The sequence below is a fragment of the Bos indicus x Bos taurus genome, chromosome 5 (genome assembly GCF_003369695.1).
Source record: "Bos indicus x Bos taurus breed Angus x Brahman F1 hybrid chromosome 5, Bos_hybrid_MaternalHap_v2.0, whole genome shotgun sequence".
Lineage (NCBI taxonomy): Eukaryota > Metazoa > Chordata > Mammalia > Artiodactyla > Bovidae > Bos > Bos indicus x Bos taurus.
In genome coordinates, this window is record NC_040080.1 from 22,220,417 (window position 1) to 22,238,044 (window position 17,628).

The 17,628-nt window shown below is 46.3% G+C and overlaps 1 protein-coding gene across 2 annotated transcripts in view; it reads left to right on the plus strand.

Moving 5' to 3' along the window:
- ETV6 (ETS variant 6) overlaps positions 1-14,584 on the plus strand; it is a 285,602-nt gene extending 271,018 nt beyond the window's left edge. Inside the window, exons 6-8 of one of the 2 annotated variants that reach the window (XM_027541361.1) lie at positions 8,167-8,309; positions 10,191-10,291; positions 13,939-14,353. In XM_027541361.1, coding sequence (XP_027397162.1) covers positions 8,167-8,309; positions 10,191-10,291; positions 13,939-14,044 — 350 coding nt within the window. In that variant the 3' untranslated portion in view covers positions 14,045-14,353. Of the gene's footprint in view, positions 1-8,166; positions 8,310-10,190; positions 10,292-13,938 lie in introns of both variants that reach the window. The other variant, XM_027541360.1, reaches the window with a different exon arrangement.
- The last annotated feature ends 3,044 nt before the right edge of the window (positions 14,585-17,628 follow it).

Sequence of the window (17,628 nt, forward strand, 5' to 3'; positions counted from 1 at the left end):
GAACATCTTGTCTTATGCTTACCTCACAAGTTTTGCTGCTGTTGTTCAGTTGTGTCTGACTCTTTGCAACCCCATGACTGTAGCACACCAGACTTCCCTGTTCTTCACTATCTCCCTGAGTTTGCTCAGACACATGTTCATTGAGTCGGTGATGACATCTCTCGCTTTTCTCTGCAAACGTGAGCTTCTTCATGGTTTATGAGGATCTCACTGGTGAGTTGATTCTACTGCAGATAAAACAGAATTCTCCCCCACGCCACCCCCAGGCCCTGTGCACTTCACTTCCAGCCCTCTGATAATGCTGGCCTGGCAATCTGAGATCCTCAAAGGATCTGAGAATATATGTATTCTCTCTCAAGGTTGTATTTTTAACAGAAACAAAAGGTTTCTCATCAAGGAGACATCGAATCTCCCATATTGTTTGCCTGTCACAGAGCACCGTCCTCTTTTGATCTGGCTTTATTGGCTGGATGAGCTCTGTGAGCACAGACGTTCACAGCTCTGGAGCCTCTAATCATGTGATCAGACATCAGATAAGCCCAAGACTCCAGGGACAGCACCTGGGGGCTCATCCTCACAACTCACATGGACTTGTATTGCTTCAGGAGCAGCCCTGAAGAGAGAAAGACCTCCTAAAAGGCCAGTCTTAATGGATTGTATCAAAGTGCTGAGGGCAGCCCTTGTGGTAAGGTGTGGCAGTATGCACACACACAGTTGTAGACACTGTATTTGGAAAAAAGGACAGGGTCGTGGGATATCTCCGTAAGCCAAGGGGCCTCGGGGATTTATTACCGGCTGGGAGAGCCATGTCCTCCCACACCGTCTCAGGCAGGTGACCCTCTGCTGACCCAGAGCCCTCTCTGGCGCCCAGCCCGGGGCCTTCATCCACGGCTGCTTCATATATGCTGCTCCTGGGGAAGAGCATATAGCCTCTGGAATCAACACGATTAGAATGTAGCCTTTGACTCCCAGGCTGAGGTACTTAAGATTGCTGAAGCCCAGTTGCCTTATCCATAAAAATGCAGATATTAATACCCATTTCTGGGCACTTTTGAGCACTAAAGAAACACTATGCAAATATTAGCACAAACAGGTTAATTTCTACGAGTTAGTGTCCCTGCTCTGCTCAAGGGTTGAACAAGGGGAGGGCAATGGATACGGCCAGCACCACTGCCCGCCAGAGTGGGTGTGGGGGCCTTGACCCAAACAAAGCCTTGTGTCTGAACGTTTGTTCCAAGTGGCCTCTGACGTGCAGACCTTCAAAGAACCCTAGGTTCCTTGGAGACTGACTTCTTCCCTCCTGCTCACCTCCCCCGAGGCTCTGCCCACTGTATTTTGAGGAGACCCTTGGAGACTCTGGCAGACTCCACCCCAACAGGAGTCTCCCAAGTGTCCTGGCTTCACACACTCTATCTGAGTCACTGCACTTTCTTTTCATTGGGACCTCTAAGAAATCAGCCCTAAAAGAGAAGGAAGTTTCAGGATGGCCTTTTTAAAAAGATAACACAGTACCAGCACAGTAACGGGTAGGAAATACGAGAATGGGCTTGAGGAGACTATAGGTTCCAGTTTTTTTTAAGGGCGTGCGTTTCTGGAACAGCATCCCTAGTCCCAGTGGTGCCTGGATGCAAATTCCCTGGCTGCCACCACATTTGGAGGAGGGGGCCGGGTCTTACTGGGATCTGTCCGGGGGTTTGATCTCAGCTATAAGGCATGATTGCAGATTCCTGCCTTTCCCAGCGTTGCTCCCCACCTCCTGCCACCAACGGTGAGAAGGTTTAGCGGCGTTTGCAGCTGCGGTCCCTCTGCTTCAGTGAAGCCAGGAAGCACAGATTTGTGTTCTCTGCCTCGGCTTCTCCCCCTCCCGGCTGGCTGCTGTGCACATATGGCTTCTGTTTCCCTACGCCACAGCAGAGCACAAGCAGTTGCCTGCTGTAAACACACCTCTGCATATCAGCACAGGGTTGGCTGCGCTGGATTTATCAGCTTTCTGCTTCTAGGTAATGGCCCGTCTAGAATCAAGGCAGAAAAAAAAAAAAAAAAAATAGCTGCAGACAGCCACCCCCCTGCAATGGTGTAAAACCCGTGCTTCTGTAAGCAGGGTTTCTCAAGCTGGGCAGTCTCGGTATTTCAGCTAAATAATCCTTTGTTGGCGGAGGGATGGCATTCTTTTGTGCATTACAGTAAGTCCCCTACATACAAATCTTCCATGTTGCAAGCTTTCAAAGATGCAAACGTGGGATCCCATGTCTGGCGTGTATTCTCTAAAGTGGTTGTGCTCTTGTATACTTTGCTGTACAGCACTGTACAGAGTACAATATAGTAAGGACTCTATATCTTTATGCAAGCCCGGGCTGTCCAGAAGCAAGCATAAAAGCAGCGGTGATGTAGCTGGTACTGCTGTACTTTTCAACATACTGTGTGTGAGAACTCAGTCACTCAGTCATGTCTGACTCTCCTGTGAGCCCATGGACTCTATAGCCCACCAGGCTCTTCTGTCCCTGGAATTTCTCAGCAAGAATACTAGAATGGGTTGCCATTTCCCTCTCCAGGGGATCTTCCTGACCCAGGGATCGAAACCCATGTCTCCTGCATTGGCAGGCAGATTCTTTACCGTTGCACCACCAGGGAAGCCTTCAAGGTACTATACTGTAATATTAAAAATGTTCATATTTTTTATGTACTATTTATGTACAATTTGTGTGAAAAGTATTATAAACCTATTACAGTACAGTACTATACAGCCGATTGTGTTCATTGGGTACCTGGACACTGTTGGACTTGTGAACAAGTTGGACTTAAACAAATGCACTCTTGGAATGGAACTCATTCGTATATAGGGGACTTGCTATATATTGTATAAGCTCTTTAGCAGCATCCCAGGCCTCTGTCACAGCATCCTCCGCCCCAGATATAATGACCAAAATTGTCCCCAGACATTGTCAAATGCCTCCCCCACCGCCCCACCCCCCACAGCAGGCAAGATTGCCCCTAGTTTAGAACCACTGCCGTAAAGCAGAGAAGCAACTTTTTTCTTTTGCATATTACCTACATGTTGCTTAATCTGAAATAAATTGGTTAGCTTTTCATAATAATTTGAAAGCAGTGAGACTGGGGCACTAGGCCCCTCCTTGTTGGTGATTATACCCACAGAACTCCAGTTTACAGACCTTCATTTAAAATTCCATTTGGGCAGTTAAGACAACCTAAAATTGCTTTCTTAGACTCTTTCCTGAAATTTAAATTAACCACCATCATTAAACATTCCCTGGTCAATGACTGGCCCACTCAGATTTTTTGAACATCAGTTTTGTCTAGCATGGTTTTTTTTTTTTTTTTTTTTTTTTGGAAACCATGTTGCTTATGTGTGACCTGCCCATCTTTTTACAGTGTCTGCTCAATAAGCTTGTACAACGAGTCTCTGGTAAGAGACAGGCGTGGGAGGGAAAATATTTCTCCCTAACCACAGAAAGGGTTTTTCTTTTTTTTCTTTTCTTTTTGACAATGCCTTTTAACTGTGGATACCCAGGGTACCTCACCCAGCAGGAAAGAGAACTCTCTTTCTGCAATTGGAAAATAACACTTCACTCCACTAAACCCTTTTATAAGCTTCCTCCCGTGGAAGAGAGAATCAAAATCGTGCCCATTTGTTTAAAGGGCCTTCCTTCTCAAGGCACGTGGGAATTTTAGTTTGAGACATGCACATAAAAGTAATGAACACTTTGTGATATAAGATTATTTTTCACATGCCTAGTCAAGTGTTTTGTAATGTGATGAACCTTTGTTTTCAAAGCCTGATGCTTTTTATTATATAGTAGTGTTAAGCATTTTTATTAATGACCAAAGAACATTGTATCTGTGCAGACTATGGATGGATTTTAACAAAACTGAAAAACAGCCGGTAGGCCATGGCAACAGCCTTCCGAGGACCCAGGGAACTAAAAAGAATCTGCCTTTTTATTTAACTAAAGTCTTAAAAATAACTCACTGGGCTTTGAATTTCAATTGTTTTTTTTTTTTAAAGAAAAAAAAAACTGTCAGGTAGTTATTTTTATCATCTGGCATAATTTTTAACTAAAGCAACAAAAGAATCAATAGTGTTATAAAAGCCACTTTTACTGTGAGCTTGAACAACTGCTTTGTGCCACAAAATTCCTGTTGCTACCTCTGTTAGTGACCGAGTAATTCAGTGTCTTGAATGTCAACATATTTTTATTACTCGGCTAAAGTTGACTTTGCTGGATTAAATGTCATTTAAAATGATCAATTGGCAGCTTGTTTGGGGCTCTTTTCACATTTATGAAAGGGAAAAGTTTGCAGGCTACAAATGGTCTTACAACTCGAGGTAAAGTCCATTCTCTGGAAAACCCTGCCTTCCAGGTACCAACCAAACACAGATCACATTCTAGACCTTTTTCAGTAAATGATCTACGGTGTGAAGTTCTCAGTTTGATGCCTCTGAAGAACCCAGCGTGGTAGGTACCCAGAACTGGTTAAGCCCTTACTTTGAGAAATGGTCTGGTTCTCACGTCACCATTTTATGAGAAATAGAATGTACAAGGCAGTAAAAGAGAAGCAACAGAAACAATGAAAGTGAAAAATCCTTGAGCAGATGGTGTCAAGACAACACTCATCTTCCATTTTAGCTCCAGGAAGTTCTCGAGGTTGAGAGGACTGCCCATATATCATGGGCAAAAAAAGTTCTTTCTATCAAACTGCTAAAGATAACCAAATCAGTTTTTTTTTAATTATTAAACTCTATTAAAATGATTCACTCTAGAGAATCTTATACCCCATCCACAAGCATCCAAAAGGTGTCATCAAGCCTCTGGTGGTAAAAAAGATTGTAACCCTGTCAAGAAACATGGACAAGAAGCTCTTCACAAACCAACTTCGTTCCTCCTAGTGGAAGGGCATTTTTTATGATACCGTTTGGTTCTGTCAGATGGCTTCCACTTGGAAGAGATTGTCGGAAATTAAAACCCATCTGCTGTTTGACGGTAAGACACAAACTGGACAATTAAACCGCAATTCAGTTCTCTATTGGAGAAGGAAATGGCAACCCACTCCAGTACTCTTGCCTGGAGAATCCCATGGATGGAGGAGCCTGGTAGGCTACAGTCCATAGGGTCGCAGAGTCGGATATGACTGAGCGACTTCACTCTTTCACTTCAGTTCTCTATTTTTTCACCGATAATAAAATGATATAAGACGAGGAGGTGGCAGGGAGAATGACACTGCCTGCTTCACCACTTTGCCTGGAGTCGCCCTCTTACAAGTGCCTTCATAATGAGCTCGATTATTCTCAATCTGGGATCATGAGGCACTCACCTCCCAAGGTACTTCCTCTTGCTGGGACTGGTCCCCTTGCTGTCTCTCTGCTCCCCCTCTGGCAACCATGAGCACAGCATCAGGCAGGGTTGGTAACAGATCGCTGGCCAGCTTTCATAAGCGTAGGGTTCAAATGCCAGAAATTCTCTAAGAAGAAGACCACGGGTCCTTTGGTGAAACACAAGAAACCACATGTCAACTTAATTTTTTTTTTTTAACGTGCACCATTTTAAAAATCTTTATTGAATTTGTTACACAGTATTGCTCCTGTATTATGTTTTGAGTTTTTGGCTGCAAGCCATATGGGATCTTAGCTTCCCTGATCAGGGAACGAAACAGCACTCCCTGCAGTGGAAGGGGGCTGGGTCTTAACCACTGGACTGCCAGAGAAGTCTCCACATTACATTTTAGACGCAGATCAATCAGGGAAAAAAAGGATACAGTAAGGGAAACTAAAGATGTATGGTCAGACTTCCTGGCAGTCCAGTGGTTAAGACTCCATGCTTCCACTCAGGCACCTCATGTTGGATCCCTGGGCAGGGAAGTTCCGCATGCCTCTCAGTGCACCCCCCAAAAAAAATAAATAACTGAAAATGTAAAACTCTTAGAAGAGAACATAGGCAGCAGTATTTGTGACCATGGATTAAGCAACTATTTCTTAGATATGACATTTAAAGCATAAGTAATTGATGAAAAAATAGATTAAAAAAAAAAAATCTGGTTATTTTAATGGATGTCCAATTTAAGTTTCACAGTTGCTGCCTAAAAGATACTCCCCTGGTGGCTCAGATGGTAAAGAATCTGCCTGCAATTCAGGAAGCCCAGTTCAATCCATGGGTGGGGAAGATCCCCTGGAGAAGGGAATGACAACCCCTCCAGTATTCTTGCCTGGAGAATCCCGTGGACAGAGGAGCCTGGCGGGCTACAGTCCATGGGGGTCACAGAGTCAGACACAACTGAGCGACTAACACTTTCACACTTTGCCCTCCTGGAAAATGCTGTGCTGGGTGCCAGCTCCTTCTGCTGTTCAGAGGGAAAGCTGGGTTTCACAAAGGACACACTCATCTTGCTTGGAAAAGTCCTAAGGCTTGACTCATAGACACCTGTGAACCAACTTCTCTGAGAACAGAGTTCTCAGCAGGATGTGTGGCACAGACTGTGACCTGTGTCATAAGCTGTGCCTTTGAGCTGATGACCAAACCCTCTAAACCCCAGCTTCCTCAGCCATGAAGTAGGAATAGCAAGAGCGCCTGCTGCACCGGGCGTCCTGAGGGTCAGAAGCAAGTGGCTGGAGGCATGCGTGGCCCCATGCCTGCAAGCAGAGCCCAGCACGCACCGTCATCGTGACACTCCTTACTGTCTTCTTCACTCGCATCATCGCTCATACAGTAGTCCCGGAAAGACGCACTCCCCTTTCATAAAGGAGGAACCTCAGGGAGATTTAAAACACTTGCTCAGTGTGACCTGACTCGATTCCTCCTGTAAACGTGTGCCCAAGGAGGGTGTGTTTTGTGCTCTGGGAGGTGAATGTGTTGGCTCTGAGATAGCCCAAGTCAAGATTAGACATTCCCCTTGCCCAGGTGTGCCAGGCCTCACCTGGCATCAGGAAGTGGCTCCTGGCCATACAGAAGGCCCACAGTTCAGATCCTCTTGTGACCTGGGGCACAAGAGGATTAGGAAGGAGGTGGCGCGCCAAGTGAGGGTTAGAAATAACACTGGTAAAGTGAAGAACATACGTACTGTGTCCAATAATTACTCATTTACGACCAGCCATGCTGGCCAGTGCTCCCGAAAACAACAGTGCACACCTGGGAACGTGAGTCTCTGACTCTCATCCCGAGGCTGGTCCTGCATCAGCTGGAGCCGCAAAGTCCACATCTGTCCCCATGCACCTGTCAAGGCTGTGCCAGGGGAGCAGGCCACATCCCGTCTGGCACTAATCCAGTAAGCACTAGAACAAGGTCAAGGAGTGCAGTCTGCCTCTTCTTGTGGAATTTGCCAACCCGTAGCCAAAAGGCAAGGCCTAGCCCAGCACCCGGCCTGTGCTAAGGAAGATGTGTTGCATGACCAAGTGATCCAACATCTGTTCTGCACATGGAGAAACGGATTTTCTTTTTTTTTTCCCTCCTGGGTTCCTTTCTACCCTGATTCCATAATAATAAAACGATGTTTAAAACTTCCAAAGTAGCTGTAAGGTGACTGTTTTCTTAAACCACATGAGTCTTCCTTTCCCACAGCCAACTTCAGTCGTCACATCTCCATCTGTTCACTGTCTCCTCCCACCAAAGGACCTTCCACCCCACCACTGACACCACACCACCCTCTCTGGAACACGAGGGCACTCTCTGCCCTTTTACCTGCCAGCCTGTCTTCAGCCCCTTTTCAGAACCGATTCATTTCCTGTTAGAGCTTGTTCTTTCCCTCCTGTGGTCTCTACTCCAGTTCAAATCATGGGTCATGACCATAGACCAGTCCTTTCCTCTTTCTGGGTTGCTGCGTCCTTATCTGAGGTTGTGGGGAGGGAGGGGCTGGGCCAGGATGGTCTCGAAGGCCTCCACAGGTAAAAGGTCACCATCTCCCAGGTCTCTCTGTGCCTTGGTCTCCTCACTGTAAAAGTTTTGTTGTTTTTGTTTTGGCTTGCGGGATTGAACCCTGGCCTTCCGCAGGGAAAACGCAGAGTCCTAACCACTGGACTGCCAAGGAATTCCCAAAACAAGGAGCTTGGACTCAATCCGAAGAAGGCAAAAGCGGTTCCTCGATTATTTTCTTGATTCTTGCTCTTCATACTTACAAGCAGCCTTGTCAACGGTGTTTTCTTGCCCTTTTCCTCTGTAGACTGTAGACTGCTTTGGGATTACGTCTATCAGTTGCTTTCTGACAGCCGGTACGAAAACTTCATCCGATGGGAGGACAAAGAATCCAAAATATTCCGGATAGTGGATCCCAATGGACTGGCTCGACTGTGGGGAAACCATAAGGTAAAAAGAGCATCAGACATTTGTCCCATAAACTAGGGCCCAAATCCAGTTTTTGTCCCTGGGTTGGAGGGTAATTGTCTGTCCTCTGCTTCCTAAGTCGGCCTGTAATTATTCAGTTTATTCCTCACTGGACAAACAATTAAGACAGTTGCAAAGGGAAGGAAGTAATTAAAGATGCCCCTTTCCATGTGTTCCTCGTGCCAGGCTACAGTTAACTCGGCATCTCCCGGTCTGATCGGCCTCGTGATGAGTAACCATTATTCCCTCACCACGGCCTGGGTCTGCTGCTGCCCACGCCAGCATTAAGAACTGGGGACCAGAGATGCACTGCAGCACTTTGTAACTCACAAGGGGCCTTTGGGAGGTGCCGCTTCTGTTCCACTCCGTTAGACACTCCCATGGTCACAAAAGCCCAGTTCTACACGGAAAATGCTTATCCTCTGACTGTAAAACATCTTCCTGAAAAGCAAACCCTGCAAGAATTCTGACTGCCCCACAGCTTTTCCAGCTTGGGAAGAGGGAATAGAATTTAAAAGATTTAGTCTTTTACAGTTTAAAAAAAAATCATTAAAGTAGATGTACTTTACATAGTACTTTTACATAGATGTAACAGGTGGGTATAACAACCTCCACATCACGGATAGATGAATGGATAATGAAATCGAGCTGTATACACACAATGGAGTATTATTACGCTTTTAACAAAGATTCGGCTGCATGTGGCAACATGGATGAACCTTGAGGACAGGATGCTGAGTGAAATAAGCCAGTCACAGGAAGACAAATACTGTCTGATTTCACTTAAATGAAGTTAGATCTAAAATAGACAAATTTCACTGAGTCCGGGAGTGGACTGGTGTTGCCAGGGGTTGGGAAGAAGGGGAGAAATGGGGAGTTACCAACCAGTGGACAGAAAGCTTCCGTTAATCAAGATGAGTAAGTTCTAGAGTCTGATGTACAACAGTGTACCCATAGTTAACACTGTATTAAGTGCTGTATTACCCACTTAAAACTTTAAGAGGATAGATCTCATGGTTGGTGTTCTTATCACAGTAAAATAAACAAAGAGTTCCCCTGTTTAAAAAAAAAATTGAGATAAATCAGTATTCCTACTTTAAAAAGTCACCAAGATCCAGGCCTGGCCACAGGCAGATAGACATGGGACAGAGCTAACAAGACACCATGAAGGCCCCACTCCAGATCAGCCAAAGGGGAGGGCCCAGGGGAGGCCCTGCCGAGCTCTGCCCCAGCTGCAGTTTCCCGGACGGCAGGCAGCCCGTGCTCTGGCCCCGCTAAGGAGAACCTGCCAGAGGCCATGACCAAATATGGCCAGGCCCCACGGACACCCTCCATCCCGTGAGTCACTGAGAAAAATCGCTCCACAGCTCCCACAGGGTGCCCTTGCCCCAGGGCTCGGAACCACTGTATTCTTGCTTCCACAACAGGAATTTAAACAAAAAAATCTCTTCCTTAAAATGACAAACGAGAAGCACAAGTTTGAGAAAGGTCACTTTTTTGTGTGTTGTTTTTTCTTTTTTAAAAAGGGCAAAAGGAAGAGAAATTCTCTGTGGGTCAGAAGGTGAAGGATGACCCCAGATAGGGGGACCCGCAGGAAATTCCTCGGGCACAACAGAGCTCAGTCCTGGGAGAGGAAGTCGGGGAGGCCGAGGCGGGATGTGCTTTGTTGGCTGGACTCACCTTAGGAGAGACCTCAGCCAGGGACACGTGGGACAAAGCCCGGGGTGGGCCTGGCAGGGCCACGGGAGCACCCTGTGGAGCTGGATGTGAATAACTCCTCCAGCGCCTATTGCTGAGGTTCATTTCATTGTGTCTTTGTGCTTTTTTTTTTTCTCTCTCTCTCTTCCTCCTTTGAACAAACAGAACAGAACAAACATGACCTATGAGAAAATGTCCAGAGCCCTGCGCCACTACTACAAACTAAACATTATCAGGAAGGAGCCGGGACAAAGGCTTTTGTTCAGGTAGCACTTCCTTTTTCTCCTTTCCTTCTTCTGGGAGGATATTGTTTTCTTGAAATAAGACGGAGGAGGGAGACTCTTGAGGTCTCTACCTGCCTGTCTGATCCTCAAAGCTATCAGTTGCTGCTCACTGGAGACAAGGTTGCTGGTTGGTTAGAATTTAAGAAGAAAAAATTTTTGTTTGCTTATGTCTGTCCTAGAAGAAAGCCAAAAGTAAATCAACACAGTCTGACTCACCTTTAAAATAATGCAGTGATCAAACAGTATTATCTGACATTTATATCCAGTATAGTTAAAGGGAGCAATCAGAGGAGCTAATGGCAAAGAAAGGGACTAAACAAACCTAGACCTCTAGGTTTCCAAACTGGACCAGTGTTTGTCATGACCTGTTAGTGAGTCATAAAACAGATTTAATGAATCAGTTTTTTTTTTTTTTTTTTTTAATGAAATAGAACAGAACTGAATAGGAAAATATCAGACTGTGCCATATGAATTAAGAGTGTGGATTCATGATGAAAATTATCTTTCTGGGGTAGTCGGGTGTGTGTGTGAGCACGTGTGTGATGAGTCATAGTGTAAAATATATTTATGACAATGCATTGTAAATATCTGAAAGCTGCTGGACTAGACATTCCTCTTTCTAGAATCCCTCCCAGCTTACAAGTTCTAACCACTTAAGCTACCGCCATAGATTGTGATTCCCAGGGAATCACATAGAGTTAGAAGAGGAAGAAGAAGGTATCTAAGGGACCAATCAGGAGAGGTAGACATAGTCCTCTGACACTGGTGGTAATTGATGTGTTGAGACCACGTGAAACTGAGGAGAAGGTGGGCCCCAGACCTTAGGTTCTGGGTTTTGGCAGGTGGGACAGAAGAGAGTTACAAATGGGGCTTGAGATGTAGATTGGGGTAGAAAGAGACTGAATGACTCTGTGTATGAGTGCACGAGCTCACTGGGATGGTTATCCAAAAGAGCAGAGAGCCTGGGTGTGAGTGCTGGGAAGGCATGGTAACCTAGGGGCAGTAAAAACAATTGTGATCTTCGAAAGAAACAGAGAAGGCTTTTCAAGAGCTGGAAATAGAATAAAATGCAAAAAAGACCCCTCCTTTCTCTGGCTCTGCTGATGCCTTCTCTTCATCCTCCACCCTAAACTCAGTCCTTGGCTTCTGTTCCTCGCACGCTATACTAGTTTCCAGGATGAATGGATCCCATGACACAGCTTAGTTATCACCTCCAGGATGGGGCTCTCAAGTCTCTACATGCAGCTATAAAATCTCCCTGGAATTCTAAATCTTAACACATGATTGACCAGGGGATTTTTACAGAATCGAATTTATTATGGAATTGAAATACTGAAACACTCCAATCAATAACATTCGGGGAACAAAAGATGTATGAGTAAAGTCTCTGGTCAGTAAGTGACTAATGTTCAAGAGCTTCTTGTAAGAAAGATCCACTGAAATATCACATTAGTATCTCAGACATGAAATGTTCAAGACCAGCCTTCTTCCCGTACTGGACATCCCCCTACCCTCAGAATTCCTGTTACATCAGCAGTGGCATCACCATTGTTTAAGCAACCAACCTTTATACCAGAGTTATCTTTGAGCCTTCCTACATCCCAGTCACCCCTGTGCTGGACTGTCCACTGGCTCCATTCCTACTCCAGTCTGTGTTGCAGGGGCTAGAAGACTGGGAACCTCATTTCCTGACATTTCTTACCACCAGGTTTCAGGTTAGAATCTACCAATGGCAAGTACTCCCATGAGACCTGGAAGATGAAAGCAAGGCAGACACATTATTATTGCTTCCTGGGCAGTGGAGGCTGATGTCTGTTCTTCACAATTGACACCTAGATTCAACAATCTCTCCCTCTGGTCCATTCCCCTGCCACCTAGATTCTTAATACACATTGCCAGCTGCCCTCCAACACTAATATGGTTCCCTATGTTAGAAATGTAAATCACTTTAACATTTTAAATATACAAACCACCAAGTCTACCTCAAGTCTACTTCTCTTTATGAGGCCACCTTCAGTGGCTCAAACACAGCCAAATATCTTCTTCCATCATCTCTTGAGTTCCCTTGGCCCTATGCCACACCATGATTTACATTTTTAATAGCTGTACATGTGAACTCCTCCCCTCAAGTAGGTCATAAGTTCCTAGAAGGTAGAGGGTTACATTTTATAGCAGTTTTATATAACCTCAGGAGGCTTTCAATAATGTTTCTGGACAAGCCTGGTGGGAAGTATCAGAAACTTAATATGGAAGAGCCATCCAAAGATAAGGTCAGACACAGCACATCTGAGGACTCAGCCTGGAGGGGATGATTAGTGACTTCAGATGTCGAGGGAGAAGTTTTAGCTACAGGATAAAAGCGGAAGATAGGCTGTGGATGCTACAGATCACCCTGCTTGAAAAGATGAGCAATAATGGGCAGAAAAGTAGTCAGAGGTGGAAGGCTCACAGGCTTCCAGTAGTGATTTCAATAAGACAGAAGGAAAGAAGAGCACTATTTGTGACAAGGGATTAGTCATTTTTGAGGAAATGAATGTCGAAAACCAGACTCACCCCAAAACGAAGGCTTCTCAGTATGGAACCGGGTATGTAATTGAGTTAAGTGTTCAATTGTAGGGACGCTTGGAGATTTTTGGCTCTTTGATGGCGAGACTGAGCTCAGAGAATGAGTCAGTCTCAGACAGGGGAAGGAGTCAAGAGGGTTCCAAACAAAGGCAACGCTAAAGGTTTGGAGGTCAGCATGAGCTGTGACTTGCATCAGAAAAAAAGACTGGCCGGACTGGAATAGAGTTCACGCTCGTAAACAGTGGAACACAGGAGTTTCCTGGGTTGAGACGACAGAGAGGCCCAAGGAGCAGGCCAAAGAGTGAATCCTTGACAAGTCATCATAGGCTTTTGAATGTGGAGTGAGGACAGAAAATGCCTGTTCTAAGACAGGTCATATGGTACCAGGCAGACTATAGGGGAAGGGAATGGTGTGTAGGCTGTGGAAAGGGCCTTCCTACCGTAAGGATGGAACTTTTGCACCCAGGCTCCCTTCCTGAACCATGGTCATGGTCAGAATGTGCCACTGATGTTAATTCCATATGAACCCAGTGACCGAGAAGATGAGGCTTGCTGCAGGCACCCAGCTGCCAAGGAAGACAGAATAAAGGGAGTGAATGGCTAGCATTTAGGGTGCATCAGTGATAACACCAAGAAATGTCTTTCTCTCGGCCTTTCTAATTTCGAAAAGCTCCATTGTCTGGCCCTGTTACCCATTCCATCCAGCGTTTAATTGTATCCTTCAAGTTAGATTCAAGTTTTGAATACCATCACTTGAGCTTATAGTCTGGGATGGAGATGGGTATATATCTCCCAGGGTCCTCTCAGATGGTCGTGCAGGAATGCACTGCCTGCTCCATCTTCTTCACCATCCTCCCAGCCTTTTTTATAGTTATTTTGCCAGCTTTCAAGCAGTGAGAGCCTGGGGTATCTTTTTCTAAGAAAATGCTAGGTTAGCATTAACGACCAGGTTCAGTAGCCCTCCAGCTACATAAAAGTGACGGGCTCCTCTTTTTAAAGAGTTCAAGGTGAAGACAGCTTTAGGGAACTGTAACCTCTTCATGCCACCGTTTCCTCTTCCAAAGGTTTATGAAGACCCCAGATGAAATCATGAGTGGCCGAACAGACCGTCTGGAGCACCTTGAGTCCCAGGAGCTGGATGAACAAATATACCAAGAAGACGAGTGTTGAAGGAAGTGGTTCCCAGCTTAGTGGGCCAGCAGCCAAGGGCACCCCCCCTCCCCAGGATGGATGGGGCAAGATGAAGCAGAAAAGAAGAGACATGGATGTGGCAGTAACGCTCCTCTCGCCCAGCGCGAGGGATCCCGCGGAGCACCTTAGACAAACCACTCAGCAAAGACGGCGCTGGAATTCTGGCCGAGGGCACCAGCCTGGGACTCGCGTTCACGGTTCCTTCTCGATCGGAATCTCTTGTCTGTGATTCCTCCCCCTCCCCCTCTTGTTAGTTTCATGGTGTTTTTGTTCTTTTTTTTAAAAAGACCATGCAGTTTGACTTTTCATCATTCATATAGGGGAAGACATCCGAGGCTGTTTTCCTATGGAAATACGTATCTATTATATATATATATATCTATTTTTTGCAAATCTCACAAAGTGCAGAAGCCCAGCTGGTCAAGAGAGAGAATATTTGCAAAAGGGTTCAGGTTCCTCTTGACCCTGCCATGTGGATCAGGTTTGTTCCCATTGCTGTTGGGTCTTGGCTGGAAAAAAGAAAAAAAAAAAAAAAAAAGATGCTCTTACAAAAGATAAAGTGAAAAGGAGAGCTCTCTTCTCTCTCTGGCTCCCTTTCCTTCCTGGCCCCCAGCTCTGTCCTCCCTCCTCACTGGCTGTTGAACTTCAGATGCCCTTTCAGCAGAGTTCAGCCTCTTGGAGAGTCTTGGGAATTTTCGGCACCTGTATATTGGAATATGTGGTCTGGGTGCTTTGCAGCTGGCACCACAGAAATCAAACCCACATCCCAACGTCTGGCTCCCTGCCAGAGAGGCCCCAGAGATGCTGCTGTCCTCTGGAAAGATACATGTGAATCCAGCAGGCCACCCCAACCAGCTGTGAGGACCATGAGGCTTGGTGGTTCCCTGGAGCATAAGGCTGTCCAGATTATCTGGAAGCCCCAGCATCATGGGATTAGTTTGCAAGTGCTGCAGAGCGAGAAAAAAAAAAAAAAAAAGACAGCACAAGTCTTACGGTCCAGAGACTAGATGACAAGTCTTTGGTGGTGGTGTGGATTATCCCAGAGCAGGTTACAGAGGGTCTTCTCTGCTCTATCCCAAAGGCCATCTCGCAGTCAGTTTCATATCCTCACTTAATTTTTTTCCCCCCAATTCCTAGCATTTTTTTTTTTAAAGTTTCCTGGTCCCCACGGGACACAGGGCATTTGAGAGGGAGGATCCAGGAGTGTGTCGTCTCAGTTGTCAGCGGTGTTTGCCAAGCCTGGGCAGACGGGAAATTCCTCAGATTCCTCACTTTTTCCCTTTTTCCTTCTTCCCTTGCTGTGTTTCAAAATGGACTCGTGTGTGGCTCTTTTTCACCTCAAAGTAAGATCAGTCACATCTTACAAGGAAGGTGCCACCTCTTAGTACTTTTGATGATAACAGATATTTTTAGAAAGCTCTTGTTAGATTTTTTTTTTTTTTTTTTTTTGTTCCTTTTCTAGCCACTTAAATCAACTGTTCCAATACAGGCTCGGAATCCAATATTAGGAGTACGGTCTTTTTGTACTGGGAAAGATTAGACCTGCCTTACAAAGCACCCCCTCCTGGTTTCTCTCCGCTTCTTCTACTCCGTTGGGCGAGCATCTCATGGCCCCCCGGGTACGTGTCTGCACTGTCAGCGCACTTGCAGATGAAGCCAGCAGACCTCCAGGCATGTCCTCAAGCCATTTCTGATGGAGTCAGGCAGGCTGGGGTTGTGGGCACCCAGGCAGGAGGAATTCTCCCATCCCCTCCCGCACCCCCTAGCCCTACCAACAAGGGCACCAGCCTGCAGGGAGTGGGAGGGGACAAACAGATTGACTATTGTTCAAGGACACTGGAAACGTACCTGCGTCTTATGCGACCACAGAGAGATGCATGGAGGTGGCCGGCCTCCTCCCACCATCGCACACTCCCCTCTAGTCCACCTTCTAGAATGCTGGGCCGGAAGTGAGGTCAGGGACCTCCAGTGTGGGCTCGAGGGTCCCCTGATGAAGGAAGGGTTTGGGCTCAGTCTGCTCAAATGGGGATGAAACCCAGCGTGCTACAGATGTCTTTCAAGAGTGTCAGCAGCACACAGGGATAACCTTCCAGCCTGGAAGGTGACTGATGTTGGCTCTCAAATGGGGAGATTAAGCCAAATACCTGGGGAAGTCACTGAGTTGAAGGGCTGGAGAGAGAGGGTGGATAATCACTGAGTCTTTTTGCGTGATGTGACATCAGAGACCTGGGTGTGTCGCTGCTCTTCCCTGAGATCAGAGCATCTCACTCTGTTCACCCAGGTGTAAGGACTCGGGCTCTTGTGGTCCAAAGAATCTTAACAGTTGAATTGTGGAGGGGAAATTCCCCTTTGCCCCTAGGGTTTCTGTATTTAAAGCAATATCCTCTAAGAGTCTGTAAGACATAGGCTGGCACCGTCAGCCACTTGGAGAAATAGAAGGTGTCAACTCCAATCCAGTCTTTATTGTCCATCCGGATATTACCGTTACTGGTTTTCTGTTCATTCCCTTAATGGCAGAGGTTCTTCTCATTGGTTCTTTGAGGGAATCTTTGAGTGATGCTGACAGTAGGGACACAGCAGACCCGAAAGATTGCAGGTTCAGTTTAGCCAACTTGGGTGGAGCATCTGCTCGACACTGAATCCCAAGAGTCAGGCACCATCCTTGCCCTCTGAGCTCACCTCCTTCCTGCAGAATATCTCCAGCATGAAATGTCTCACTTCAACACTAAGCACTAGAGGTGACGAAAATCTCACCTGGGACCAAATTAAGGGTACGTTCATGGTCGGAATAGTTGGCCTTTCCCTGCTGCCATCATGGGAGCGCTTGGCTTGCAACATGAGAAACTGGAAAGGAAGGTGTAAAACAGTGCTGCAGGAGCGACCTTACCCACCAGCAGTGTCCAAGGCGGACATTCTCGCTTGGATCTTGAAATTCTCTAGCATCTTCTTTTCCCTACACCTTGAGGTAGCCAGGGTGTCTCCTTTCCATCAGAAGAAAGCAGTGGTAAGTGGCTGGACTGGCTCCAGGGGAGTAAAGTTATCTCTAAGATCTTTCTGTCCCCAGGTGACTTTGTCTTGCCTGAGGTAGCATCACGGATGCTCCGAATCCTTTGGCGGGCGGGCGTGGCCCCACGAGCAATGAGGAGTAACAACTAATGGATTACTCTCCTTTCAACAGTATGTTTAGAACCCCTGCCCCATCTTCCTACACTGAACTTTGTCCAGATGAGAATGTAGATTTAGCTCAAACTTAAAGGCCATGACAGGATGTACCTAAATGCCTAAGTAACCACCACCTCCACCGTTCACTGCCTAGGGTCCAACATATGTTTGAAAAGTTAGCTCTCCTTTTGAAGAAGGGAAATCTGAGTATCAGGCCACGTGACTTGTCCCAGGAGCAGACGGCATGCCAGGGTCAGAATTAGGACTAGGATCCAGCCCCGGTTATCCCCCCATCTGACCCATTCCCACCCAGGAAGCTGAAGATAAAAATTTGGGGAAACACACAAAGAACAAAGGGCAGTTTCTTGGCCCAAGCATTCGGTGCTAGTTTTCACCCACTC